Source organism: Phaeoacremonium minimum (assembly GCF_000392275.1).
Source record: "Phaeoacremonium minimum UCRPA7 unplaced genomic scaffold PA7_03_scaffold_84, whole genome shotgun sequence".
NCBI lineage: Eukaryota > Fungi > Ascomycota > Sordariomycetes > Togniniales > Togniniaceae > Phaeoacremonium > Phaeoacremonium minimum.
Genome location: NW_006920991.1, coordinates 161,464 through 188,560, shown reverse-complemented (window position 1 = coordinate 188,560; position 27,097 = coordinate 161,464). Strand labels below are relative to the sequence as shown.

General features: G+C 52.5%; 7 protein-coding genes across 7 annotated transcripts; 4 read left to right on the top strand and 3 right to left on the bottom strand.

Moving 5' to 3' along the window:
* Window positions 1-275: 275 nt before the first annotated feature.
* On the top strand, window positions 276-1,589 carry UCRPA7_1392 (putative dna-binding protein crea protein; the record flags this gene model as incomplete). The annotated part of the gene is made up of 1 exon (XM_007913973.1): window positions 276-1,589. The coding sequence occupies one exon, from the start codon at window positions 276-278 to the stop codon at window positions 1,587-1,589; it is 1,314 nt and encodes a 437-aa protein (XP_007912164.1).
* An 11,354-nt stretch (window positions 1,590-12,943) lies between these two features.
* Window positions 12,944-13,565, bottom strand: UCRPA7_1391 (putative import inner membrane translocase subunit tim-21 protein; the record flags this gene model as incomplete). Its single annotated transcript, XM_007913972.1, has 4 exons — window positions 12,944-13,138; window positions 13,189-13,243; window positions 13,296-13,480; window positions 13,539-13,565. 4 exons carry the CDS (start codon window positions 13,563-13,565, stop codon window positions 12,944-12,946), a joined length of 462 nt encoding a protein of 153 aa, XP_007912163.1.
* A 698-nt stretch (window positions 13,566-14,263) lies between these two features.
* On the top strand, window positions 14,264-15,961 carry UCRPA7_1390 (putative arf gtpase-activating protein; the record flags this gene model as incomplete). The annotated part of the gene is made up of 5 exons (XM_007913971.1): window positions 14,264-14,335; window positions 14,423-14,558; window positions 14,611-14,794; window positions 14,844-15,568; window positions 15,621-15,961. The coding sequence occupies 5 exons, from the start codon at window positions 14,264-14,266 to the stop codon at window positions 15,959-15,961; spliced, it is 1,458 nt and encodes a 485-aa protein (XP_007912162.1).
* Window positions 15,962-16,532: 571 nt separating this feature from the next.
* On the bottom strand, window positions 16,533-17,798 carry UCRPA7_1389 (putative 2-nitropropane dioxygenase protein; the record flags this gene model as incomplete). The annotated part of the gene is made up of 3 exons (XM_007913970.1): window positions 16,533-17,391; window positions 17,461-17,722; window positions 17,786-17,798. The coding sequence occupies 3 exons, from the start codon at window positions 17,796-17,798 to the stop codon at window positions 16,533-16,535; spliced, it is 1,134 nt and encodes a 377-aa protein (XP_007912161.1).
* Window positions 17,799-19,027: 1,229 nt separating this feature from the next.
* UCRPA7_1388 (putative folic acid synthesis protein) lies at window positions 19,028-20,457 on the top strand (the record flags this gene model as incomplete). Its single annotated transcript, XM_007913969.1, has 3 exons — window positions 19,028-19,129; window positions 19,182-19,390; window positions 19,440-20,457. 3 exons carry the CDS (start codon window positions 19,028-19,030, stop codon window positions 20,455-20,457), a joined length of 1,329 nt encoding a protein of 442 aa, XP_007912160.1.
* A 1,464-nt stretch (window positions 20,458-21,921) lies between these two features.
* UCRPA7_1387 (putative nb-arc domain-containing protein) lies at window positions 21,922-22,925 on the bottom strand (the record flags this gene model as incomplete). Its single annotated transcript, XM_007913968.1, has 3 exons — window positions 21,922-21,928; window positions 21,993-22,837; window positions 22,893-22,925. The coding sequence occupies 3 exons, from the start codon at window positions 22,923-22,925 to the stop codon at window positions 21,922-21,924; spliced, it is 885 nt and encodes a 294-aa protein (XP_007912159.1).
* A 1,655-nt stretch (window positions 22,926-24,580) lies between these two features.
* Window positions 24,581-27,014, top strand: UCRPA7_1386 (putative abc transporter protein; the record flags this gene model as incomplete). The annotated part of the gene is made up of 5 exons (XM_007913967.1): window positions 24,581-24,619; window positions 24,721-24,889; window positions 24,943-25,158; window positions 25,210-25,402; window positions 25,457-27,014. The coding sequence occupies 5 exons, from the start codon at window positions 24,581-24,583 to the stop codon at window positions 27,012-27,014; spliced, it is 2,175 nt and encodes a 724-aa protein (XP_007912158.1).
* Window positions 27,015-27,097: the final 83 nt, after the last annotated feature.

The following is a 27,097-nucleotide window of genomic DNA, read 5'->3' as shown; positions in this document are numbered from 1 at the left end:
AACCCGCCGTAGTATACCAGCAATCAACCAATATAACCACAAAACAACCACAACACTTGCAACTCGACAACAAATAAACAAACATATAACAGACTCTTGGCAGGTCTTCGGATGAGCAAAAGAAGTGTCAGGGGTTTATATCAAGAGGATCACAATCCGCATCAACTTTAGGAGCGCTGCACTTGGATTGCAGCAGCAGTCGTGGGAGAAGCCACACAGAGAATCATCGCCATTCCGGTCGGGCATATTTCCCCTCGTGGAGAAAAGGCGATCACATGCAACGAGCACAGTCGGCAGTGGATTTTTCAAATCTACTGAACCACGAAGCCCCTGCGCAAGGCACGATCACCGTCGCCGTCGCAGCCTCTGAACCGGCTCCGGCCCAAAGCCGGGATTCGTCATCCCAGACACAACAGCAGAACGTTGACGGAGACGGAGACGTCGACATGGCCACCGTCACAGTCCTCCGCCCAAGGGGTCCGCTACCCAGCGACCAGCAGCCCACCGACGCCTCGAACGAGCTGCCGCGCCCTTACAAGTGCCCGCTCTGCGACAAGGCATTCCACCGTCTCGAGCATCAGACTCGGCACATCCGCACTCACACAGGAGAGAAGCCGCATGCCTGCCAGTTCCCCGGCTGCAGCAAGAAGTTCTCCCGTTCTGACGAGCTGACCCGCCACTCGAGAATACACAACAACCCCAACTCCAGGCGAGGAAACAAGGGCCAGCAGCCGCATCCCATGCTCTCCGGTGCCATGCAGCCCGGCGACATGATGCCGCCGCCGCCGCCCGCGCCAAAGAACATTCGCTCGGCCCCCACATCGACTCTCACCTCTCCCAACGTGTCGCCGCCACACTCCTACTCCGCCTATGCCATCCCCAACGCATCAGGTCTGAGCCCTTATGGCCGCGGCCCCCAGGGCGTCGCTGGCATGGATATCTCGATGCTCGCAAAGGCTGCGAACCAGGTCGAGAGGGAAACCCTCATTCCCGCCCCTCACTCGCATAGGCATCACCCCTATTACTCTCACAGCCTCCACTCGTCTCGCGGTCACTTGCCCTCTCTCTCCGCTTACCACATGTCAAGGAGTAGCTCTCACGACGAGCATCACGACGACCACTATCACTCTTACAGGCACGCCAAGCGCTCCAGGCCCAACTCGCCCAACTCCACGGCCCCGTCCTCGCCAACCTTCTCCCACGATTCTCTGTCGCCTACTCCAGACCACACTCCTCTGGCCACTCCTGCTCATTCGCCCCGTCTCAGGCCGTCTTACACCGCAACCTACGAGCTTCCGCCTTTCAGGCAGTTGTCTCTGCAGCACACGACGCCTGCTCTCGCTCCCCTGGAGCCCCAACCTGAGACTCCTTTCCCGCCCAGCGCTCCTGCTGCCAGCGGGCCGCGAACTGGCATGTCTCTTTCTGACATCATGAGCCGCCCAGACGGTTCCCAGAGGAAACTGCCTGTTCCTCAGGTCCCCAAAGTCGCTGTCCAGGATCTTCTCGGCCCCACTGACGGTTTCAACGTTAGTGGCAGGAGCTCTTCCTCTAACAGCATTGCTGGTGGGGACCTGATGGACCGGATGTAATGCGCCGGGAAAGGCAAATGTTTTCTACGCAAATTTTATCTGACATGATCGATGACAACGACCGGAATATATAGACGGATAGACTGCGAGGCGTTCCTAGGACTACTACTACTACTACTTTATCTTTTCTCTTCGACCGCAGTCCGAACCTTCTCTTGCTTCCTGACCTTTAATGCACACCGACAAGTTTCGCAACGGCTCGGTGATCGGGATCTTCTTTGGTGGCAGGGATGGGCCTTCGGTGATAAAAACTGCGGGTTTTACGACGCATAGATTTCCACCCTCTCCTCGGCGGATTAGACTTCAATTTTGTGGGACCCTGAATTCCAATTACTAAATTTCGCACCCGCCATCTTTCAACACAACGGCACACAAGGGGAAATAAAAACGGGCGAAATTGGGAAACAGGATCTTGTTCACACAGTCAAACTTTGCCTCGTGGTGGCTTCGGTCCTGGCATGGACCTACTGGGGGATCGAGAAGGGGTTTGTTGGAGCTGCGACTCTCACAAATCCCAGGCGACACTAGGACCGTTCGGCGGGGGTGATGCACGTTTTTGCTGCGGGTGTTATTTCTTACTGCTCTTGTTTTTTACTGTGGGGCTTCTAACTGAATCAATAGACGGTGGATGGGGAATCATATCTGAGGTATAGGACTATAAGGGACCGGATCAGATTTACAAGATCCTGGGTGGCATTTGTTATCTTCTCGTTAACAATCTCAACTTCTTACAGTGTTGTGTGCGTGTCTTGTTCTCTTCTCTCTCTTTTTTTTTCCTCCGCTAGCGCGCTTGCGTTATCGACGTTTTTGCGACGGCGCTTCAAGGGGAAACCCGACTTCGGGGCTTCTTTCTCAAGAAAGCGGTATCTTGGCTCTTGTTCCTTTTTGGGTTGGGTTGGGGGGGATCGAGTAGACATACCATACCACACCAAGACCTCACCACTGAGATAGAGTGTGAGGCAGGCAGACAATCAAACACACTCTTCATCCATCCAAAAAAAGATAAAACTTTAACCCGCTTGATACGCAAACAGAAGCATACCTAACCACCATAGCAATGTGACCCTCCTTAGTGGTGACTTCTGGGTGTGAAGAGCAGGTCACTCTGCAACCCCACGTGTGCCCCCCTTTGGGGTGATGAGATGAGTCTACTACGACCTACCTAGGTCAACTTAGCGAGCGAAGCAAGCACCAACAACCCACGCCCACGCAACCCGGATTTCCAAAGGGGTGCCAAACACACCCTGCAGTTGACCAGCGATGTTGCTTATTCAAGGGTCCTCCGAGGTCTCATCATCTGTCTAGATTGCACTTACGGAGGGGACACGTGCGGACACTCTCTCTTTGGACGATGTCAAGGTCGCGCGCAGAAAGATGGGGGTGGGGGGGTCTCTGTAACACAGGCATATTCCCTCTCAGGAGCACATTGCCGCTGCAGAGAGAAGAGAGAGAGAAATGTAACTTCGAGCTGACCGACTGTTTGTTGGCTCGTTCATCAGGCCTTGACTCCTGACCAACTAACCAACTAACTAAATGCCCTGGCTATCGTCTTGTCATCCGCGGCAATAACCACAGGAAGCGAAGCCAGCCTCGGAGGTCCCCGGGTAGTAGTAGTAGTAGTTGGCCACAGTATTACCGTATTCTCCGCCCCATTCCCACCGCATCGAGCGAGGATGGAAACGTGTCATGCAATTATTCTACAACATTCACCGAAGGGGGGAAAATACAAACAGACATGTGTGTGGACGGATAAGTTGTAAAGGTTTACAAATGGAATTTACCTGATTTTTACTTCCCCCTCCAGTTAGCTCTTGACTTTCTTTTGAGCGGTCAGTCCAGTTAGTCAGTCAGTCAGTCAGTCAGTCAGTCAGTCAGTCAGTCAGTCAGACAGACAGACAGACAGACAGACAGACAGACAGACAGACACGCGCGTTGTGCCTGCTCAGCCTCTCTGGGCTCTTCGTCTATACCGCCGGCTTTGCCTCTTCAGCCAGCGAGCGGCTGGCGGATAGGCGGCCTGGCGCCCAGCTGGGCAAGGAAAGGCAAGGAAAGAAGCAGCAAGGAGCCAGTGAGCGGCCTTGGTTGGTGCATGACTGACTGACTGAAGCTGAGATGGAATTTCCAGCTGAATACGTTTTTTTTTTCTCTGTGCAGTGCAGTGCAGTCGTGTACGAGGGTACATACAGACCGTGTAAGGCAAGTCCAGCCCATCACGTCAGCGAACCCCAGGATTGTGCTGTTTGCCGCCCCGAAGCAGGTTTGTGGGGGAGAAGCGCTTTTGCCGGGGAAAGGCAAAAGCAGAGCCGTCAGTCTGTCTGTCAGTCTGTCTCCTGGTAAGGTGCCTGGCCGTCCCTCCCTCCCCCAGGCTCCGACTCCCCAGCACAGCCGAGAAAACCTTATGATCCTAATGTTACCTTATCCCATCGTCAAGTTACATCTGTTGGTTTGTATTTTATGTATGTACCTTATGGTGCAGTGGCACAGCTTCGTGTTAGTTGGTCTTATTTCACTTAGGTCCACCACATCTTACTGATTCATCTTCCTTTTCCCAACGCGGGGGAGGATTTTCAGCCCCCGTCTCCATCTCATCCCATCATCTTGCCTTCCGTCCATTCGTTGGAGTTGTGGTTTTCAGGTCAGGACCAGACCGCTTGGCCGCCTGGGGCCGCCCGTATTCCCCGGCTCCCGATAACCACCAGAATGAAAGTGACTGGCTGAGCTCCCGTCATCAAATGTCCCTGCGAGCGCGTATCGCAGCTCCGAGAGGCTAGTGGCTATAGAGACGGAACGCCCGCTGAGACCTGGGTACGTGGTCGGCAAAGCAATGCGCCAAGTGAAGCCAACTCCCGTGTGTATTGGACGATATATGTCCGCTCCCTTTTCTTTTCAGGAGGTCTGCGTTTACGAGGTGAGGCATGCCTGCTGCATATCATGTTCAAGAAGATAGATATGAGAGATGATAAACAGATCTTCACCCGCCGCCTCAAAAAAGCCTCCAGACAATGTATCTTTGCGCCCCCCGCGAATGGGCGGCAGGCGCCACCATCCTTCCCATCGTCAAAGGCGCTACGCTCATGGGGCCAGGTGTTCACCGAGAGACGTGGTGCAACACAACGCAATCCAAGTCGGCACCTCCTTGGTCTTTCGTCCCAGCCCTGCGAAGATAGGGGGGGAGGTGACGAGGGAGGGTAGGGTCCGCCTGGGGAAAGTCATGTAAACGTGCCATGGTACAGTAAGCCTATGAGAACGAGATAACTACTATTTCCGGTACCGTTGCTCTTAGAACCTTGAGATTATTTTGATCCCCTTCCGCAGTTCCCGTCGATGAAATTCCTCTGGGCGCGCAACGGCCCCAGTCACCGTCATCCGTTGACTCAGCGTGCGGCCTCGTCGCGCGTGTCCCCGGGTACCGGAGCAATAGGTAGAGGAGAAAAACTTACGACTGCTGCGCAGTAGGCTGGCGGGTGTGGTGCGAAGGGACACCACACAACACACGATAAATCACTTCACCCCCGCGCAAACCAAGCACCCCGTGGGAACGGCCATGGTTGGACAGAGCGCCATGCCCTTCACCGCAACTTCCGGGGGAGAGCAAAGAAAATGAAGGTTGCCTGTGTTGCTCGAAGTGTGTGGGTGGGAGCAAAATGCGCGGGTGTGTGTGCCTAGAGATGCAAGTCCAGATAGACGGGATCTGGGAGTAAACGGCAGACAAATATGAGGCCATATTAGGCTTAGCTCTGGGCGCACCACCAGTGATCGAGAAAATGGCGAGTATAGATAGACATGGCTACTTGGAAGGCGGTGATGCAATCCAAAAAGTATATGCTCTGATCATCACGATCCCCAGGATGGATCGTCCCCCCAAGCGCGGGGACGGGTTAGTTACGTGGGGTCGAAGATGCCAAAGCCTCATTAGCCCGTCTAGTCTGAAAGGCTGTTTGTCTTGACTATCTGTCGAATGTTATTCCTTCTTCACGCCGGCTCCGACGTCCCTCTCCCCCGGTTTGACGTTATCGAAACGTTTCTTTTTGGTCTTCGTTGAAATTGCAGATGGTGTTGAACAGATAGACAGGCTCAGGCAAGCGGTCAATCATGGGCATGGGACGCCTCTTTCTCAGCTGCCACACTCACTTATGCATCACATACGCACGTCTGTTCCGAAGCAAACCGTTTCATTGCTTCTTTTTTGGGTTGTTTTTTTTGTCTTTTTTTTTTTTTGCGCTCGCGTACTTCTGTCAATGGGCTTTTGCGCAATGTCTATGAAATTTTTCTGTCTCGCGGCAGCGACAGCCTCTTCCTGCATTGCGAGACAACGGATTATTTGCCTGGATGAGGACAGCTAATGAAACAACATTCATGCTGGGCGCAAGCGACGCCTACTGTCTGTCTTGTTCGAGTCAGTCATGGCATGGCGCCGAGATCAAGATTTCCAGTAGCGATCAGGGACGGCCCCTCCAAGAAGTCACGGATTCTAATGTAAGCCTACACATCCCTGCCTGGGGGCTTGTTGTTTCCCCGGAGTCTCTCCAGGTGTGTCTGCCTCCCCGGCCTCCTTGGCCTCCTCCTCCTCCTTCTTCTTCCCATGGACGAACTTCGGAATTCTTGGTGGGACTGGACGACCCGGCCCCTGAAAAGGGGGGGCCGTGATGTCAGACAGCGTTGAGACACTCCGTAGCAGGAAGATGGAGGTTTGGCTTGTGATAGGAACCGCTGGGCCCAATGGGATGCGATCCTTGGCGTTTCTCGAATGTGGGGGGCAGCCCTGGGAGGGCCCGGCTCTGAAGATCGGTACTATGTCAATCTGAGCGCCATTGCAGCAGGGCGGATGTACAGTACATCGTGGACGAAGGTACGTACGTGTACGTGTCATTCTTCCTGCCTACCTACCTGGCCAGCATTGTAGTAGGAAAAGGGGGTTGCTTTGTTTATTATGCAGGCTGGCGTCTCCCCAAACCAGAGTGATACGGAAGGAGACTTATTAGCCAGCGTGATGGATGTATCCTGCAAAAGTGAGCCCTTGTTTACTTCAGGTTTCTCATACGCCCAACATGATATATTGCTTCTCCAGGAATAGCGCTTCTGAATAGTCTATGGACGGAAAGGGCAGGAAAATGTCCCAAGCATCTGTGGCGCCGGGGCTAGGCGGCCAAATGGGGAAGTTCGAGATTGTTTGCTCAGCCGTCCCAAGATTGGCATTTGTGATAGCTTCGAGCCTTCTCCGCACGACAACTATCAGAAAGTCAACCCCTTTGATAAGAGACCGTGTCTCATTCGACCACGCGTCAAGTCCGTGTCGACATCGACATTTTGATGTTGTCATCGCCAGCCAGCCAGCTAGCCTTGGCCCTTAGACTTAGATGAGCTAAGTCACTGCTAACTGGCAACCGGAACGAAAAATAAAAAACAACTCCGTCATGGAATGGGCAGAAGACAGGTTCTGTGACAGTATGCTACTTCATAGTCAATTACTGGGTCAAATTTAGAACGCTCACCCAGTCCCAGACATTTCACAGTCACGGTCAAGGGCGGGCGACCCCCACGCCTTCAGGGCCCCATGGGGTGGTTTCGGGGGTTTCGAGGCCCTGGCCCTGCTAAAGCGACATCCAGCCGTGTGTTAGCCCGTCCCGGCCGCACACCTCAACCCCACAATCAGCTAAGATGGCAAGCCCTGCTCGCCTTGGCTCTTCACTGTCACACACGGCTGGCTGTGATACCGCCTGTGTTAATTAGACCAGCACATTATTGACAAGCACGAGAACGGGCATCCGAAGAACTTGCTCACTTGGTGATATTCCCGTGTGCTCGGGGACAGCTGAAGTGATGCGGCGCTGATAATGAGCAGGTAATCAATACTGAGCAGCATGCATTCAATCGCAGCCGCCAATCTGTCTTTCTCGGCCGTCGTTACATCACATGGAGCCCATATCCCTGGTTCTGTATCGTCCCAGAGAATTTCACCACAATCAATCATGGTTGAATTTTATTTTCCTTTGCATGCAACCTCCTGTCGCCCGTCCGGCATGAGCTAAACTCTCTGTTCATCAAAGAGCCTCGATGAGAAGGTCAGAGGCGGACGGCACGGCACAACCGTCCATGCTGAATCCGTGGCTAATTGTTGATCATCTATCCATACCCCGGCGGCGACAAACCCATGGGAGGAGCATGGCAAGGAGGAGGAACGCTGCACGGGTGGCAGGTCCGAAGCCAGCGCCCGGGCGTCCCAATGCGACCTCGACAGCCTTGTCGCCCTTTCTCGCTTAGGCAGCGGATGTGCGCTCGACGCTTCCGCGAATGCAGCACCTCGACCAAGCTCGCTCTGCTCGGTAGCGATCTCTGTCTCTGTCAAGGCGCTTGTTGGGGGGAAAACTTCGGCCATCATCAGCGGCCAGCCCACCCCCAGGTTTGACATGGACTGATGAGCAGCTCGAAATCCACCTACCTACCACTCTCTTACCTCGTGGATGAAACACCCTAAACCATCCCGTGCCCCCGCTGGGGTCGCGGGGAGTCGGCACGGCACTCTATACGTGCGCATCTTATTCTAGCGAAGTACCCTCCAATGGCCGCGCATCTCGGCACCAGCATGCGGGGGAGGAGCAGCATGAGGAGCAGGGTATTGGGCATCGCGGGATCTCAGACCTGCGACTATTCACGGTGTGCGGGCGCACGAGGAAAGCCTCCCGCGACTCTCCACCACGGGTAAGTGCGCCATCTAGCAAGCAGGCAGGCCCGTTGCTGCGTAAGTCGGTGACGCAGCCCCTCTAGGATCGATATTGCTCTGGTGATAAGTTTAGACCGCCTCAAAGCACATCCTCAGTGTGGTTGTCCCACGTCCTGACTACGCCGTTTGTGCAGACACGGTCATACCAAGAGGTGCCCGAGCGTACGCAATGTCATATAAGCAGCATGCGAACAAGCCTCCCCAGAAATCCAAAAATGGAAATGTTGTAGTTCATCCTATCTCTCGAATCTCAGGTCGGCGAGTAGCATCGCAGCTTTCCTTTAGCAAAAGTGTGGGGGAGCTGCCTTATCTACAATATCAAGAGTTTGATATTAATTAATGACAGGTCTGCGCACCGGGGACGCTCGATCAGGGCAATATGGTCCTGGGGTTATCTGCATCGTCCTAGTGGTTGCCAAGCCTTTCCCAGCAGCGGAAGATTCGGTACAGGATCAATTGCCTGTGGCTAGATGTGGCATCGACGACCATCAAATGTGCCCTTCGACATCTACAGTACGGTCAGTAGGGACAGAGCTACTGCAGGCGTGTTGCCTTCGGGTTACAACTTCAGCCGCTGAGTAAGTCTACGTTGGGATGAAAGGACATTTGCAACGCTGTGCAGTTTAGTTGTTAGTCGGGGCGTTGTATCACGGAGAACGATCTCCTGCAGTGCAGAGCCGTCAGCATCGACATCCGCTTAGCCTTTGTTAGAGCAGACATTGCTACGCTTCGTCTGACTGATCGTCGTTGTCATCACGATCGATGAGGTGCTCGACAATGGCTGGTGTAAGTCATCGGCAAGCCGGCCGTTATGGCCAGCTCTAGCGTTGACATTCCAGTACAGTGATCTTCAAAGCTAGCAGGGGCTGTTGCTAACTGCGCGCGAGTTGCGCTTACTCGCTGTTGTAAGTCAGCCTTTGGGATGGGATAAGACTTCCTGCCCTACATCCGGCAAGAGTACATGGAGAGCGACAAAAATTGAATATTGGCGAAGTACAGCTTAGCAGGTCGCTTCTGGGAATCACTTCAGTGAAGTTAGAATTGTCGTGCTTCTCCGCAGCCTAGTTGCCTCAAGCTACTGATCACGACATCCAACAAGTCAACACCACCTCTTGATCCAGTAAGGGACTGATTCTGGATCTCTCAGGTTATATCCACTACGATCTAGACCTTGCTATGGGACTAAGTGGCCGGTTAAATCCCAACCGACCGGAGACCCGGGACGCAGGAAGTCGACTAGCTGACGGGTAAAGGCCTACCCCAGGATTCTACCGCAACAGGCGTAGTCTACTAACCCACATTGCCCTTATCTTCAACTAGAACCACTAACTTGCCTGTTCTCTACTTGGAGCTGCCAATCTTGCTCAGATATCTGACTTTAACATTAAGTCGTGACGTCAAATGATAAGGGGTCCATGCCCATGGCCTACTCGTTCTCACCTAAGAAGCACTAACAAGCGAACTTCTCTCCGTAGAAGGAAGAATAAGTTCCGTCAATCAAACGGAGAGAAGATGGTCGATGGCGCCTTATCGCGTACACCTTGGCCAGATCTAGGCTATTACCCAGCCATACAGGGTTGGTCGGACTAAATATCGAGCTTCCAGAGACTGCCTAGTATTTTCTGAGCTATGGACGATGTTGCGGTCCTTGCAGCAAAGGACCGCAAGCATTAGGATTAGACATTTTCTTGACTAAGCTCAGCGCAGAAATCTGACCTTGTTGAATCTTCACTACAGTAGTTAATGTCTTAGTAAAGATAATCTGTTCTGTGATATTATCCATATGTATAACCTTCACCAATGTTATTAGTGACATTCGAAGACCGCATAATGAAGACTAGCGTTAGAATCAGCTTCACAGCTTCGCCAGATACGTCGCTCATGCCGTCTAGGTGAAGCGACGGAAGGGCTCAGCCTGAATCACTGCGTCGACTGTCCTGGCTAGATCCCTGATTTTTCCTGTATAGACGGCCGTTATCTGTCTGCCAGCGCCCCACGGGGTCGACGCAAACCACAACACCGGGACCTGGGGTACATCCATAGTACCAAGATAAAAGATAGACAGGGTTGAGAAATATTCTAGTTCATTGGGGCCTTAATACAGTTTCATTTGTCGTACATTTAATTTAGATTGCGGCTGTGGCTGCCGTGCACATGGCCTTATCAAGGCTGAGCGGCGTCGCGTCGCCGGGTACGAGGAAAGCAGAACAGATTGCGATCCCGTCCAACATCCTCGTACGGTTGTAAGCTGGTGCAGGATTCGGTTGAATATACCTTCAATACAAAGTACCTTGCTGAGCCGCACTTGCAGGACAGAGAATACGCTGCGACGAACCATAGTTCGTCAATGCATCGTGCCCTGTGTAACCCGAACGGCAAATCCCCTTTTTTGCCTTCCGTTATGCTACATGATCTCCCACTCGAACATTTGGACCCCTTTGGACGCCTCACAGACCGGTTCCCTACAGGATCTTCTATCCCATGCAATCCGCCGGACGATCACACCATGCCAGCCGTTGAGAGCGCCCCGCTGGCTCTACGGTCTCATCGTGCTGATATTGCCCGCGGCACGGTTCAAAGTCGATGCTAGGAACAGTAGTTTTATGCTGATAGATCCCATTTCACCGAGACTTCCCGCATACAGTCTGTCCTCATGGTGAAGAGAATTCGGCCCTGTGCTTGACTTGGACCGTTGGTTCTTCCAGGAGTTCTGACCGGCGTCGAGTAGACCGAGGTCGTACTATGACGCGCGTGGCTGTTGGTTATCAAATGCGACCAAAGGGCCAGGAATGCCTTGCTTGGAGACTCGGGCCGAACGCTCAGGTAAAAAGGACGATGCGAAGATTCTGCCGCTCAAGAGGCAGGTCAAACGCCGATGTCAGCCCGCGGCGCGGTTGCATTTGCGCTCTGTTCACCTGGGCTCGGCGTTATGGAAAGCTGATCGTTTTAGATTCCGACGTCTTTTTGATCGATCTTCGGCCTGATCAGAGATATGGCCTGCATCATGATCTGTAGACTCTCTATTAGTACCGGACCGGCTGGGTCCAAGTATACTGCGATCGCAGGTCGAACAGATGCTTTGCAGTCGATGTAAACGAGTTTCAAGACCGGGCAGAAGATTTTCATCTTGCTACATCTGATAATGAATGGTGTTGTCAAACTCTATGTAGGCGTTGTGACATCAATTGACTAAGCTTCCCCAAGATGCTTTTGTTTAAGACGCGGCTTCGCTCTGGATTATCTTACACTAAATGGCAAACGACAAATGACATCTCACAGGCTTATGTAGTTCTTTTGATAGATTTAAACGCATGATAGCATCATAGGCACATTTTTTCGTATGAGTCATCTGGAGACTGAGATGGATTAGATACTGATTTGTAAAGTATGTTTATCTTTCAATACAGTAGACAGCCTTGAAAAGAGCTTGAATCAGACATCAATCTCATTACACAAGCAGACCATTGAATCATAAATCACAGTTCATATAGTGATGTCACGACTATTACTTTTCCATTGCCTAAGATGAATGCATATCTTATAATAGACATACCTCACTTCATATATACTCAGAAGGTGTTGAACTCATGATCAACTAAACAGATGCGAACGTCAATCACCAGCAATGTCGAGAAAGGTTCGACCAGAGAGCGAGGGAACCAGCCCTGTTAACAATTAATGTTTGAAGAGAATCACAGTATAATAAAGGTAGGCCAGCTAAGATTATCCTCCTAAACAGGACCTCAAATTCGCTCTCGTTGCGCTTTGTCGAACATGTCCCTCAATGGCTAGTTGGAGTCTGCCACTGGCTTGAGTATTTACTCTGGACCATATCGATATGGAGTATAGATGGAGCTTCAGCAGAGCTCAACCTTCAGAGGATTCTACACCTGAATAGACATACAAGATAAAGCGGAGAGACATGATGATCCAAGGGACGACACTCTCAAGAGATTGACAAGGAAGTGCTGACCAGTCTATCGAGTATTTATACTCAATCACCACACTTCCTTTGACTGAAATGGCCAGATCAGAGGGATGCTACTAGAAAACATTATAGAGCGGACAAAAGGGTTATAGTAATACCCAAAACAAAGACCGGTACTTTCCATGGAGATTTTGCGCTTCATCTTCAACCCCGAACAGCTCGCCGTACGCAAACTTCACGAAGGTTTTATTTCAATATCCATCGATTGGTGGATCCTCGTCTTACCTCAGCTAGTAACGTGGTCTCTTCTTGTACCATCGCCACCGCGACTCCGCCTCCTTCTCATCGAACTATCATTCCTCATCCCTTCCTCACTTCTAGATACCAATGGCAGTCAGACCTATATTCTTGTCATGGTCTAAGATATATGTGATATGAGTCCAACTATGGGTTGTGTGGGTATCATAGCCAAGAGGGGGCATTTGCAGCACACTTCGAAAGCAACCGCATTAACCTGCCTGATGATTGAGAAAAATATGCAGGACGAGAGTCACTCATTGAATCGAAAACTCGATAGTATTTTGAATTGGACAGAAGGCTTAGCGCCCTGATATTTCAACATGACTCCAGTTTTTTACTATCCGGAAGTGATTGAGCCCATGTACACGCTGATATGCCTGGCTTAACCGCCTGGCGTCTTTTTCTTCAGCTCCACTGGATGCCAAGTAGTTTCGTCTTCCGTTTTCCTCCATCTTTATTCGATGCGGAGTCTGCATTCTCCAGGTATATCCTCTGGTGACCACGAACATCCAAAAAGAAGTACTTGTATTCGTAGTCGTGGTGGCCAACATACTTGATGAGATGAATGCTGACCGCCCCTTTGTTAAGGGGGCCTTGAACCTAAGGGGCGTTTAGCGATGGACGAAATAAACAGACGGGGAGAACCGTACGTTAAACTGTAGCATCAAATGGTCGTTCCCCTGAGGGTCTTTCCGCTCTGTTGACCTGTAACAAATCAGCACCTGTTGCTGGTAGTTCTGAGATGTGAAGTACATACGCAATAGGCCGTGCGCGCCTCCATTTGTTCCATGTCTCCTCACCGAATGCTGTGATCTTCTTGCTATCTCCGAGCAACTCCAAACATCGGGGATCTTTCTTGATCCGGTCGACGGCGCGATTGAAATAAGAAACCTTGCTATCCGGTGAGAAAACCTCTTGATATAAGAAGTAGCTGACTCCGCCCTGTATGGTATAATTGTTAGTTTAGAACAGGAATATGCATTGAAAGAGCATAACACACCGTTAGGACAACTCCTACTAGAATCATGCCGAAGTTGAAGCTCTGCTGCGCCGCGCGGGCAGTCTTCTCGCCCGCTGACAGCTGGGTCCATGGGACATGTCCATCGTCATTGAAAGGGGTCACAGTCTTCCGTTTTGGTCCAGATGCCGCAGCCGGCGCGGTACCTAAGCTGTGCTGTGTCGCATAGCTTCTCTGCAAGATCAACGGAGCAACTTGAGGGTGGCTGCCGAGCAAAGTGGCCTGACGTATGGCTGACAGAGAAATTGGCTTCATCATGGAGGCTTCGGCGCTTCCATAGCTCGCTGGCGTGGCGATCTGCTATAGTAATTCGAAACCGCTTTGAGATGGAACTGTAGAGCTTGGAGGAGCATTAAGAAGCACAAGAGCCAAACCTGAGCCTCAATGTGGTGCTGGGCGGCAGAATGACCAACAGCCCAGATTCACATGTGGGGAATCTTGCACTAGGCGTGAAGAGGGCTAGCGCAATTGCCGAGTGCCACCACATCAGCGAAAATGTGGCCGAACTCCTGAACACGGGAGACGGCGCCCTGGAAATCGTCGCTGTCCTTTCCCGCCCTTAAACTATCTTCGACTTACTCGTCCTTGATTCTGCCCCGCGTCGCAGACGACACGTCTTAACAAAACCCAACGCTCTGCGCGTAATCTTACTGAGTTACCTCCTCTAACGAATCCTACCGCCATCATCAGGGATAGAAGCAGCCAAGATGAGCGCCCTGGCGACGAAGCAGCAGTCGCACAAGATCTTCGAGAAGTTGAAGACGAAGCCTGCCAATAGGGTGAGCGACAAATCGTCTCTTCAGCACATGCATCGCATATTCCAGGGTGGTTGACTTTTATCATACTAACTGCATCTGGCTTTGTAGATCTGCTTCGACTGCGGACAGAAGAACCCGACATGGACATCTGTTCCCTTTGGCATCTATCTGTGCCTTGACTGCTCAGCTAATCATCGGAATCTCGGTGTCCACATCTCCTTCGTTCGATCCACCAACCTTGATCGTACGGGTCCCGATTTGTGATTTATTCAGCATTAGACTAACATCTTGGGCAGAGTGGCAATGGGACCAGCTCCGTGTCATGAAGGTCGGCGGTAACGAGTCTGCGACCAAGTTCTTCCAGCAAAACGGAGGCAGCGCTGCCTTGAACAGCAAGGATCCAAAGACTAAGTACACATCCAATGCCGCTACTAAGTATAAGGACGAGCTTAAGAAGCGAGCGGCTCGGGATGCGCAAGAGTAAGAGGCATATTCACGGTAATGACTGCTAAAAGCTAATCGCGTCAAGGTATCCGAACGAGGTCGTCATCGCCGATGCAGGAGAGGCCGGAGACGGCTCATCCACACCAGCCGGCGACCCAGACGACGACTTCTTCTCATCTTGGGACAAGCCCGCCATCAAGAAGCCCACACCGCCCATCTCGCGCACTGGCACACCTCCGGTCGTCGGACGCACACCCTCTCCCTTCCTGAACGCAGGTGCTAACGGCGCTGGAAAGGATATTGCGCGAACCGCCTCTCCGCTTTCCAGAACTGACTCGGGCGATGCGAAGCCTGCTGCTAGCCGGATCGTCCACTCTAGCGCATTGAAGAAGACCACAACTGGACCCAAGAAGGCAAACATTCTCGGCGCGAAGAAGGCCCCCAAACTGGGCGTGAAGAAGGTCACCGGTGACTTCATTGACTTTGACGAGGCCGAGAAGAAGGCGAAGGAGGAGGCTGAGCGAATCGAGAAACTTGGTTACAACCCCGAGGAGGAGGAAGCTGAGTCCAAGAAGCCGGCCAAGACCGAGTCCGCTGCCTCTATCATCTCTCCCACCCCAGTCAGTCCTTCTCGCGGAGGCTACGGCTCGTCCTCACACACGAGAGAGAAATCTGCTTCGGAGCTCGAGCGTCTTGGCATGGGCATGGGCAGACTTGGATTTGGTCAGGTCGGAGGTAATAAGCCTGCTCCTAAGAAGGCTGGTACTGGTGGATTCGGGTCTGTTGGCCCTATCAAGGCTGCTTCTGAAGGTATGACTTTAATTCCAACATGTGCCGTACATGACTTATTAATACTTCGTAGCCGATGAGGAGCGATACGCAAGGAACAAGTTCGGGACCCAGAAGGGTATCTCTTCCGATGAATTCTTCGGAAAGGGTGCCTTTGACCCCAACGCTCAGGCAGAGGCCAAGACAAGACTGCAAGGATTCGAAGGCGCCACTTCCATCTCCTCGAATGCATACTTCGGCCGCCCGGAGGAGGAGGGCGATGCTGAGGACTATGGTGACCTTGAGACTGCTGCCAAGGACTTCATCCGAAAGTTTGGCATCACCGCTGGTGATGATCTGGAGAACCTGACCCAAGTGCTTGGCGAAGGGGCGACTCGCCTGCAGGGCGCTATCCGAAGCTATCTCGGAAGCTGAGCAGATAATACTATGGGCGCAAGCCTACGATTGGACGACAATTTATGATTGCACAGCTAGTGGGATAGGGGGTAGGACAGTTGGGAAACAGTCGACTAAGCTCCAGCCTGGACATGAAGAAAAAAGAATGACACGATCTATCCATGTTGAAGGAGCTAGGCCGTGTGTTGTTGAAGGAATAAAGGCGTAATAGCAGACTGCGGTGGCATTACTTGGTTAATAGACAAGACAGTTGTGTATGAGGTGACTTATGTCGTAAAGGCCTTGTATGCAACTTTGCAAATTCACAGACAAAATACATCCCTGATATCATGTTAAAAGGGCTTTCAATAAGATCGAGTGCAATTGTTGACTCTACTGCCAACACCGAATGGATCATCGACACTGCCGAGGCTGAAATCAAAGACATGGGAATAGATCTTAGATGGGATGGTCAAGGTAATGAATTTCACACACCTAAAGCTTGGGTGATCAAGCCGGAGCTCTAACAGTACCGGTCGAAGTCAGCTACATACTGTACATGCCAACTATATGACTTATCCAATCAAACATCTTCCGTCATGCCTCTCCTCTATAGCTTGGATGAGACCTTGATCAGGCTGTTGCCCTTTTGTATCCAGGCAACGGCATCATTGACGAACTCATCCACAATCTCCTTGGCTGTCTTCTTCTCGTTACACACGGCAGCCGCCTTGCCCATGAGGAACGGCCGGAACTGGTCCATGATCTCATCGATATCGACGTCCTCGCCCTCCTTCGTGGCGATTTCGAGGCCCTTGGGCGGCTGGGTCATCTCGCCGCTCATGAGCCTGTCGAGGTCGACCTCGTAGGGGATGGTGCCCTTGGCGGTGAGCTCCTTGATCTCCTGCTGGCGCTCGTTCTCCCAGTTCTCGATGTAGGGGTTCTTGCGCACGCGCATGGGCCGCCCCGTGAAGATGATGGTGCGCACGTTGTCGTCGAAGCCCGCCGTGCGCACCGCCTCCTTGTGCGCCTCGGGCGCGCCCGCCTCCTCGGACAGCACGAACCGCGTGCCCACCCACACGGCGCTGGCGCCCATCATCAGCGACGCCGCCAGCAGCTGGCCGTTGTGGATGCCGCCCGCGGCGATGACCTGGACGGGCGCGCCGGTGAGGGGCGACTTGTAGCCCTTGACGGCGTCGACGACGGCCGGGATCAGGATCGTCGTGGGCACGTCGCCGGTGTGGCCGCCGCCCTCGCCGCCCTGCGCGCAGATGATGTCGGCGCCCAGCTCGAGGCACTTCTTGACGTGCTTGGGGTGGCCGATCATGTTCATGTAGAGGATGCCGGCCTTGTGCAGCTTCTCGACGACTGCCTTGGGCGGCACGCCGACGGCGGAGACGAACAGCTTCGCGCCGGAGTCGATGATGATGTCGATCAGCTCGTTTAGCTTGCCCTTGGTATAGTCGTAGCTGAAGAGGCGACAAGCGTTAGCACTTCTGTTGACTAATCTGCTGCGACCATACAGGTCTGCTGCTTACTTGGTCTTTCGCGCGCTGCCTCCGACCTGCGGTAGTAGCAGATCAACGCCGAACGGGGCATTCTTGTCGACGAGGAATGACTTGAGCTCGGTGATCTGGTCCTGGAGCATCTCGGGAGTGTAGTTGACACCGCCAATGACGCCCATGCCGCCGGCGTTGGTCACGGCAGCGGCCAGCTTGGGGCCGGCGGCGACGTTCATGCCTGCCAGCAGGACCGGGTGTTGGATCTTGAAAAGATCGGTGATCGGGGTTCGGATCTTCTCTGTTTGAACACCCCACCGTCAGTAAATCGTTATCTGGGGAGGGGACAAGAGGCGCAACATACGTGGAGATGCCATGATGACAGTAGTGTAGGAGATTAAAGTTGGAGAGGAAGACGGCGACGGATGCAATTCGAGACGCTGGGACTGGGTCGCTTTCCTGATCGTCAATGCGTCAACAGCAAGATTGTTGCGATATGAAAGGGGGAGAAGCAGGTGAAGAGGCAGTCAAAGGACAGGTACGTGAGTGTATGAATGTATGTATACAGGGTGGTGGTCCCCGTTTTCAGAGGCGCAGTTTATTTCTACTCTACTCTGGAGTCCGGGGAAGCAAGCGCCGGTGTGTTGTGCTAGCCACTCGGCGTCATCATGGGATGATGGATGGACGGGCATGTGGTCGTGGGCCGAGGTCTCACTTAGTAGCCTACACTGCAGGAAACTAAGCTGACTTCGGACTTGCAGGCCGTCTGGGGTCAGTTGAGGGGCGTGTGAAGTGCCGAGGCACGCCGCTTGAGAGCGGTAAACTCGACTCGTCGGATTTACAAGAAGCCCCGAATGGAATTGTGTCGAGACTAGGTTGAATAGGATGTAGTGTAGGAAACTGCCTGTTGATGATCCTAGCTTTTCAACTATATACACCATGATGTTTGACGCTTTGGTGGTGCTTCAGTCTTTGATATCTTAGCCTGTGCAAAGTGATTCCATCTCCAGTGAGATCGCTGGCATGTGCTCGTGGACGAAAGCGGATAGCGTCGCTATAAGCACAAGCACAAGCACAAGCACCCACCACTAGCACAGCGATGGACGGGATTAGCTCAGCGGTCAGCTCCCGTCAGCGACGCATCCAGGGATCTCGAGCCCCAGAGATAGTGAGGTCCGGTATGAACGTCAATCGCATTCTAGCCAATCACAGCAGCGCACTACGCCCGTCAACCGTCGACACTCTAAAAGTCGATGAGACACTATCACGACTTGACGCTTGATACTTGATGCTTTGGCATCAAAGTAATATGAGATATTCACTTCTCTCGTCACTGTCCGTTCCAAGATCACAACTACTCATCAGCGGCCTCGGAAATGTCCAGGCATGCCGTGAATGCTTCCTGCCGGTAGTGGTAGCCAGAAAATTCTTCTCAAGCGCATCGCGTCAGCACGGAGCTCCCTATAAGAGATACACGATGCCTCAGTCAATAAAAATAGATCGTTCTAGCGACGCTCCGGCTCCGAAAAGGAAAAGGACAGCGTATATTGCGCTGGGGAGCAATCTCGGTGATCGCATCGCTGAGATCGAGAGAGCTTGCAATGAGATGGACGCCAGAGGCATCCGTGTGAAGAGGACAAGCAGCCTGTGGGAGACTGAGCCGATGTATGTGCTAGATCAGAATAGGTTCGTCAATGGAGCATGTGAGGTATGTGGGATCGCTCGTTTTCTCTGTGAATGCCAGTCTCACATGAGCGCAGGTTGAGACAGACTTGGAGCCCCTTGCGCTGCTTGATCAGCTACAAGACATCGAAAACACGATGGGCAGGAAGAAGGTCATTGACAAGGGACCTAGAAACATTGATCTAGACATTCTCCTGTATGGGGACGAGAAGATTGATCATGAGAGGCTAACAGTGCCGCATATTGGCATACATGAGCGGGAATTCGTGCTTCGGCCCCTGACTGAGTGAGAGATTCACGAATTGTCAACGACCTCATCACTAATCTGTATCTAGGCTCATACCAAACAAGTCCCTTGGCCCCGATCGGCCATGGAAACTCACCCAAGACTATCTGAATGAGCTTCCGCCCTCAAACCCACCTCTCACTACCCTAACTCCCTTGTCTGCCACCCATGCTCCTCTTCAAGCCTATAAGCCCGACCGCAAAACTCACGTCATGGCCATCTTAAACATGACACCCGACTCCTTCTCTGACGGCGGCGTCCACACACCCTCGGACCCGTCATCCCTCGCTGAGACCATCCGATCAGTCATCGCCGCAGGCGCAACCATGCTCGACGTCGGCGGCCAGTCAACGGCACCGCACCGGCCACAGGTCTCCGAGGAAGAGGAGCTGTCCCGCGTGCTCCCGGCCATCGAGCTGATCCGCTCCCTTCCCGAGGGACAAAACGTCATCATCAGCGTCGACACGTATCGCGCGGGAGTCGCCGAGGCCGCTGTGAAGGCCGGTGCGGACATGATCAACGACGTGTCGGCTGGCACTCTTGACCCGGCCATGCTGTCGACGATGGCGCGGCTCGGCAAGACTGTTTGTCTGATGCACATGCGCGGCACGCCCGCCACGATGAACTCGCTGAACGACTATAGCAGCGACACCGATGGCGACAGCGGTCCTGCCGGCCTGACTGGCGATGGTCTTATCCCCGGTATAGCACGAGAGCTGTCAGAGCGCGTAGCCGCGGCCGAGGCAGCAGGCATCAGGCGGTGGAGGATCGTGCTTGACCCGGGCCTGGGTTTCGCGAAGTTGGGCGAGCAGAACCTGTCCATCCTGCGGCATCTGCACGAGTTGCGAAGCTGGCCAGGTCTGCAGGGGCTACCATGGCTGGTGGGCTCGAGCCGAAAGAGCTTCATTGGCCGGATCACCGGTGTGCCGAAACCGGCAGAGAGGATATGGGGCACGGCTGCAACGGTGGCGGCGGCCGTGGAGGGTGGAGCAGATATTGTCAGGGTGCATGATGTCAGAGAAATGGCTCAAGTGGTCACAATGGCAGATGCCATCTGGAGGTACTGAAGATCTTGGGGTGTCGCAGGGATTGATCTATGGTGCTAGACAAAATATACTTCAGACCCGATATTCGTCGATCTCTGTTCATCCTCCTTCATTCAGTCACCAGGGGAATCACGATATGTCTATGGAGACTCATAGATATGCCACTCAATCACACTGACGGCCATCATCATTCTCGACCCTTCCAATAATGCCCGTGATTACTTTATCCTTGAGCAGCCGTCAACATTATATCGCGATCTGCTAGTCGCGAGATGTGGGTTAGCTCTTTTTGTGATACTAAAAGGTCTGGGTCGTCGTCTGCCAATATCCTTTCTTTGACTGCCACCACTTTCTCTAGCAAATGCCTTGCTTTGCTAATTTGCCCCATGTCTGCGTATGCATACGCGAGATTGTGCTGGGTTGTCAATGTCTTCTTATGTTCTTCTCGATATATACTTTCCTCAAATGGCAATATGAACTCCAGCAACTCTATGGCTTTCCCAGGCTGCTGATTTTTCTGGTATAGAAGCGCCAGGTAAGCCATTGAATCAAGCCGTCGGATACTGTCGTCTGGCAGTGTCCTGGCTTCGACTGACACCTGTCCCTCAACCAACTTCACTGCCTTCCCGATCTGGCCATCTTTTACATATGCTTTAGCGAGATGGATGTGACATGACCTCCGTAGCGGGTGCCCCTCTCGCAGCACTTTCTCTCGTATCTCCATGACATGCTCTAGCCGATATATTCCATCCTTCGCTCGATCGTCCTCAATATAGGCAAGTCCAAGGATCATTTCTGATGCTAACCGATCAGTGTCGTCTTCCGGAAACATGGCTGCCTGTATGGCTGTAATGTAGCTTAATATTTTGATAGCATCTTTGAACTGTTTGTTCATCCAGTAGGCCAACGCAAGATGGTGCTCCGCATTTAAAAGATTAAGGTCGTCTTCAGGGAGTGTCACTTTCTGCATCGCCACGATGTTTTCCAACATTCCAATACCCTTCTTGAGCTGCCCATCCTCGATATATGCTTTAGCCAGTTCACGCTCCGCTTCCGTGCGACTATGATCATCTTTTGAGACCGTCTGTGTTTGTTCCCGTATTGCCACGATACGCTCCAATATGCTGATGGCTGTTTTCACCTGGGAGTCTGCAGAATATGCCACTGCAAGATGAGTTTCCATGTCCAAGCGTTTTGTGTCTTCTGCAGCGAGATGTTCCTCCGCCCATCTACAAGCCCGACTATGGAAAAGGAGGGAATCCTTGTACCGGAACTCAATGTATAGAAAGCTTCCAACGTAGTGAGACAGCTGGCATTCATCACGCGTTCGACACTCTTGGCTTCTATCAAGCACACGGAGCGCATGGGGAAGCAAGGACCTCCATAGCTGGCGGTTCTTTTTATCTAACGGGGAAATGGCCGTAAGGTGCGAGATGCTGAGAAGTTGCGCCTTTTGCGCACGCTGATGTCTCTCAAGCCATACGTTTATCGCCTTATGTACTAGGCTGTGCACATCAAACACATCCGTATCCCCACGCCTATTAAGAAAAGCGTACCCGCACAGAAGTCCGATGGCACGTGTCGTGTGCTCCTCGACCTGTGCTTTGGGTAATATCCAGAGCGGAATCGCCTTGGGCTCGATACACGATATGAAAGACAGTAGGTCGCCAGCAAAAGGATCGGATTTGAGTATCTGCTCGAAGGACACAAGCCAAGTGGCAGCCACGGAGTTTTGTGAATCGGCATATCGAGTCATATCTCGAAACTCTCGGCTTAGTAGGCTGATCATGTTCTCCTCGGCACTTCGTAGTAGTCTTAAGTACTCTGTAATCGATATCTGATTCTTGTTCAGATATGCAGCAGCCTGAGCGATTCCGAGTGGGAGGTGGTTCATCTCCTCCAACAGCTCTTTCACCGCTGTGTCATGAATCAGGTCTTTTCGAATCAGGCTCTTCTCTAGAAAACTCGTCGCCTCAGCCCAATCCATTTCGGACAGGTCGACCACATCACATCCAACAGTCTCGACAGCCACTTCTCGGGATCGTGTCGTGAACAAAGTAAGGCCATTTTCGCTCTCAGGAAGATATCTGCTGAGGCCATTCTGTGTGAAGAGTACGTCTCCGTCGTCTGCATTGTCTATAATGAGCAGCCATCGTCCAGCCTCGTCAGAGCTCAAATGGTCCCGGACTAGGTCTTTAGGATCATCGTCATCGCTGTACTTCTGGAGGGCGAGTCGCCTTGCTATCTCGACATACGCCTCCTCGAATGTGGCGGTGCTCAGTGCCGGAACCCAGAAGATGTCATATTCAGGTCGATGTTCCTTGACCCAGTACGCAAGCTGCAAGGCGACTTGAGTCTTGCCGATACCACCTAACCCAACAATGGCGGCTTTTTGGCAGTCCTGTGCGAATAGCATGTCTTGGAGTCTTTTCAAGGTTGACTCTCTTCCTACAAACCGTTTGTTCTTGGGGGACGGGATATAGTAGCATGCCTTTCGGACTGATCCGGGATTTGATCCGGAAGACACCATAACAGACGTTTGAGTCGTGGTGGTAGCTGGACTTTCAGCCCCTGACGCGCTCAAATCGATCCATCGTCTGAGTTCTCCTAGTACTCTCTGAAACCCGGTATCATAGTCAGACAAGAATCGGACCATGTCGCGGTGATTTGAATGAATGCTAATTGCCGTGTAGCCGTCAAGTGTGGCAGATTCCTTGGACACGACTCGCCCGACACCGGTCAAAGGCAGTTCTTCGAAGAAGCATGTTACATGCAGACATCTCCCATGCTCACGTACGTCTCGAACCATGGACAAGAACCGAGATTGTATGGACTCAAGCAACTGGCTGTCAGTTTCCAAAACTGTGAGCAGCTTTCTGTTGGAAGACTTCATCAGCCCGAGTGCAGAAGCGGGAAAGCGAGCCCAGTCGGCCATCCAAGAACCCTTGTGTGGCGTGCCCATGAACATAACCCCAATAACGTGATCGAAGATGGCACGTAGATGCGCATCATGATGCGTACGTGATAGCAGAATTGCCTCTTTACAAACAAGGCCACCGAGGCTATGTGTCACGAAAACCAGTGGGCGAGTGGATGCGTCCACCCTCGTCCTATCGTTCGTCAAGTCGATGAGAAGGTTAGTGGCATGATCAAGCAGCTTGTTAGCTGAGACACCAGAAGCTCGTACCACATAAGCATCATAGCCATATGTGAGGAGACGAGCTCTGGGAAGTTGAGATGGTAGAAGCGTCTTCGGCCAGGGTGTTGGCTGGCCGTGGGCAGTCCATGTTGTATCCCGATTTCCCGTCAGGCCATGGACAAAGCATATATCGACTAACGCATCAGGGCATTCATACCATACTTTGATGCCGTCCGGGAAGGCAGACGCATTCCCGGACTCACTGAAAGATGGTAATGACCAACTCCTGTCGAGATTCCTTGATGATGAAGCTGTCCCAGCCTCACGGCCGAGTTGGCCCTCCGGTAGGAACGAAGACGCCTGAGGCTTGTTTCTATCTCTGAAGACGGTTTTGATGCGTCTCATTAAGTTTCACTGGTGTGCAATAGCACGCCTATCATTGACTATCGGACATTAAAAGGGGGTCTAAGTCTTAGGGTTGCGGCATCCGGCCGGGAACATGTGGAACCGATGGGTTGGACTTCGGGGAGATGGTACGGCGTGGATGCGGGGGTGGAAGGCCGGTGTCTGACTGCGACAAAACGGATTGAGCCAGCCTCACTGTACCGTATCTAGTGGCCAGCCAGTGAGCGAATAGCATTCGGCGTGAGTCACGCGGCTTGCGCAGCCACTCTCTGTTCTAAAAATCAGTGCCCTATGTGCTTTGGTATTGCAATTTCCATTTAGTGAGAGCACGCAATGCATACTAGCGCAAGTTCTTAGATCGTGAGATACGGCATATAAATTGAAAGATTTAGCTCTACTTGGTCACGAGCCAAGCCAGCGTCGATTGCACGATGAAGTATAAGGGCAGCCCCTGAATATAATCACCCTGTGAAATTCTCACTTCGTCGCTTCCTGCCTAACCAATGTGAACAAAGAGAGGTGCCGCCGGGCAGCTGATTGTTCTATAACCTCAAATCGCGTCTTATCGGCTTCATCTTGCCCAGCCTACAATCCGTCAAAATGACATCAATTGCAGCAGAGTCCGTGTCAACCATATTGGTATCGTGCAAGCAGACTCGATTTCATATTGAAAGCCCCAATTACAGAGAGGTATTATAATCGGATGCACGTGGTGATGCTTCCGCTAAAACTGTCCTCAGCTAGATATCGAGGGCTTGAATATCACCGTCACGTCCGGCGATAAGCCTACCGGCAAAGGCAAAGGGAAGGCCAAGTCAGAAGGCACCGAGATCTTGTCAAATGCAAAACTGCGATTGAAAGCGGGCCAGAGATATGCACTTGTTGGTCGAAATGGCACAGGCAAGTCGAGTAAGTTGGCCTGAGAGTTATTCATGCCTTCAAGGAGGCTTATACCTTGACAGCGCTTCTGAGAGCTATCTCAGAGAAGCTTATACCTGGAATTCCTGAGAAGACCCGTGTGGCAATTCTTCAGCAGACCAATGCTCGCGATTCCAATACGGATGTGCTTCCAGAAGACGCCTTACCCCAGGGAAGAGGCTCGGGCACTGGCCGTACCGTGATCGAAGAAGTGATTGACAAAGCCACGGCGAGGAATGAATTGGAGCAAGAAATTAATGGTTTGTCGTGAGTTTGGAGAAGACTGGTTCATGGGCTGATGTCTCGTTCAGAGCTATCGAAGGGAGTTGACAGTGCCGAGGGATTGGCGGCCGTTCGGTCCCTTCGCAAGGTCCGTCATCAAAGGCTTCAGAAGCAGCTTTTTGTCCTCGACAAGGATGCAAGGTTACGAAGCGGAGCACGGGGAATGCAGGCCCGCAAAGCACTGCTTGCCTTTGAAAAGGAGGTAGCTGAGTCTGCCACGCTGTATGTTTCCCTCGCAACTGGCTTTGAGTTAAATAAGTACTAATGGTAAAACAGTCAAGATCAAGCAGATGACGAGATCAGTCCCGATGATGTCAAATCTGAGATGCAAGAGGCAATTGACATGCTCGCTGACTTGCAGCTCCAAGTTGAGCCTTCCAAGATTGCGGAGATCGAGTCTCAAGCCAAGAAAATCCTTACTGGCCTGGGTTTCAGTGAAGCATATATGAACAAACAGGTTTCAGATCTTTCAGGCGGCTGGCTGATGCGTACTGCTCTGGCAACAGCTCTTCTCCAGGAGACTGATATCCTAATTCTCGATGAACCAACCAATTACCTCGACCTCTTGGGCATCATGTGGCTGCAACGATACCTTAACTCACTAGAAGATACCCCTGAACCGCCCACTCTAATTCTCGTCTCTCACGACCGAGACTTCATCTCTCTTTGCACCGACCTCCTGATCCTAAGGGACAAAGACCTCACTTATTTTCATGGCGATCTTCCTCTCTATGAATCCACCACGGCCGAGAAGAAGCTGTATCTAACGAAGATGAAAGAGGCCAAAGACAAGCAGAAGGCTCATCTTCAGGCCACCATTCAGCGTAACATTAAGGAAGGCAAGAAGAACGACGATGACAACCGGCTAAGACAGGCGAAGATGCGCCAAAAGAAGCTTGATGATCGCTGGGGCCTGGAAGTCGGCGTCAAAGGCGGCCGCTTCAAGCTCAACCGCGATCTACCGGGCTTCCATCTGACGAAGCGCGATGATATTGACATTGCTCAGGACCAACGTGCCGTCAATGTGGCACTCCCACCACCGACAGATCTTCGCTTCCCAGGACCTCTGATCAGTATCGAGGGAGTGACATTTCGCTATCCATCGAAAAAGAAAGGCGTCCTCTCACCGACCGTGCTGACTGATGTGAACCTATCGGTCAGCATGGGGGACCGCATCGGCATCCTGGGACTGAACGGAGCCGGCAAGTCAACGCTGGTCAAACTGCTCGTTGACGAAACAAAGCCGACTAAGGGCACGGTGACAACACATCCTCGTCTCAAGCTGGGTTACTACACGCAACATGCTATCGAACGATTGCAAGCTATGGGACGCGAGGAGCCAAACTTGACTGCCCTTGCACTTTTGACCAGGGAGGTGGAAGGTCACTACGACGAGGGTGAGCTCCGCGGGATCCTTGGATCGCTCGGTCTGCCTGGCCGCATCGCATCTGACATCCCCGTCCGTAAGCTCTCCGGCGGGCAATTGGTGCGGTGCGAGCTGGCTCGGATCCTGTGGCAGTGTCCCCACTGTCTAGTCTTGGACGAGGTAACAACGCATCTGGACTACGAGACAGTCACCGCACTCCGGGAGGCGCTGCGGGACTGGGAGGGGGCAGTCGTCTTGGTTAGTCACGATAGGTGGTTCATGCGTGGTGCAGTCGAGGGGTTGCTTGATGAGGAAGATAGTGATGCTGAACCGGAGGAAGAGGAAGAGCCGCCGCGAAGAAGGCTGGTGTATCGACTTCGGGGCGGCGTTCTGACACAGCTAGAAAACGGCGTGCAGCAGTTTGAGGACCTGATGGAAAGGAGAGTGGAGAAGCTGTTGCGCTCCTAGGTAAAATCTTTCAGAACATTGTTGTGCGCTGATCATAGCATCCGACTGTGCTGGGCTATCTATAAACTTATCAAAGAAACCAA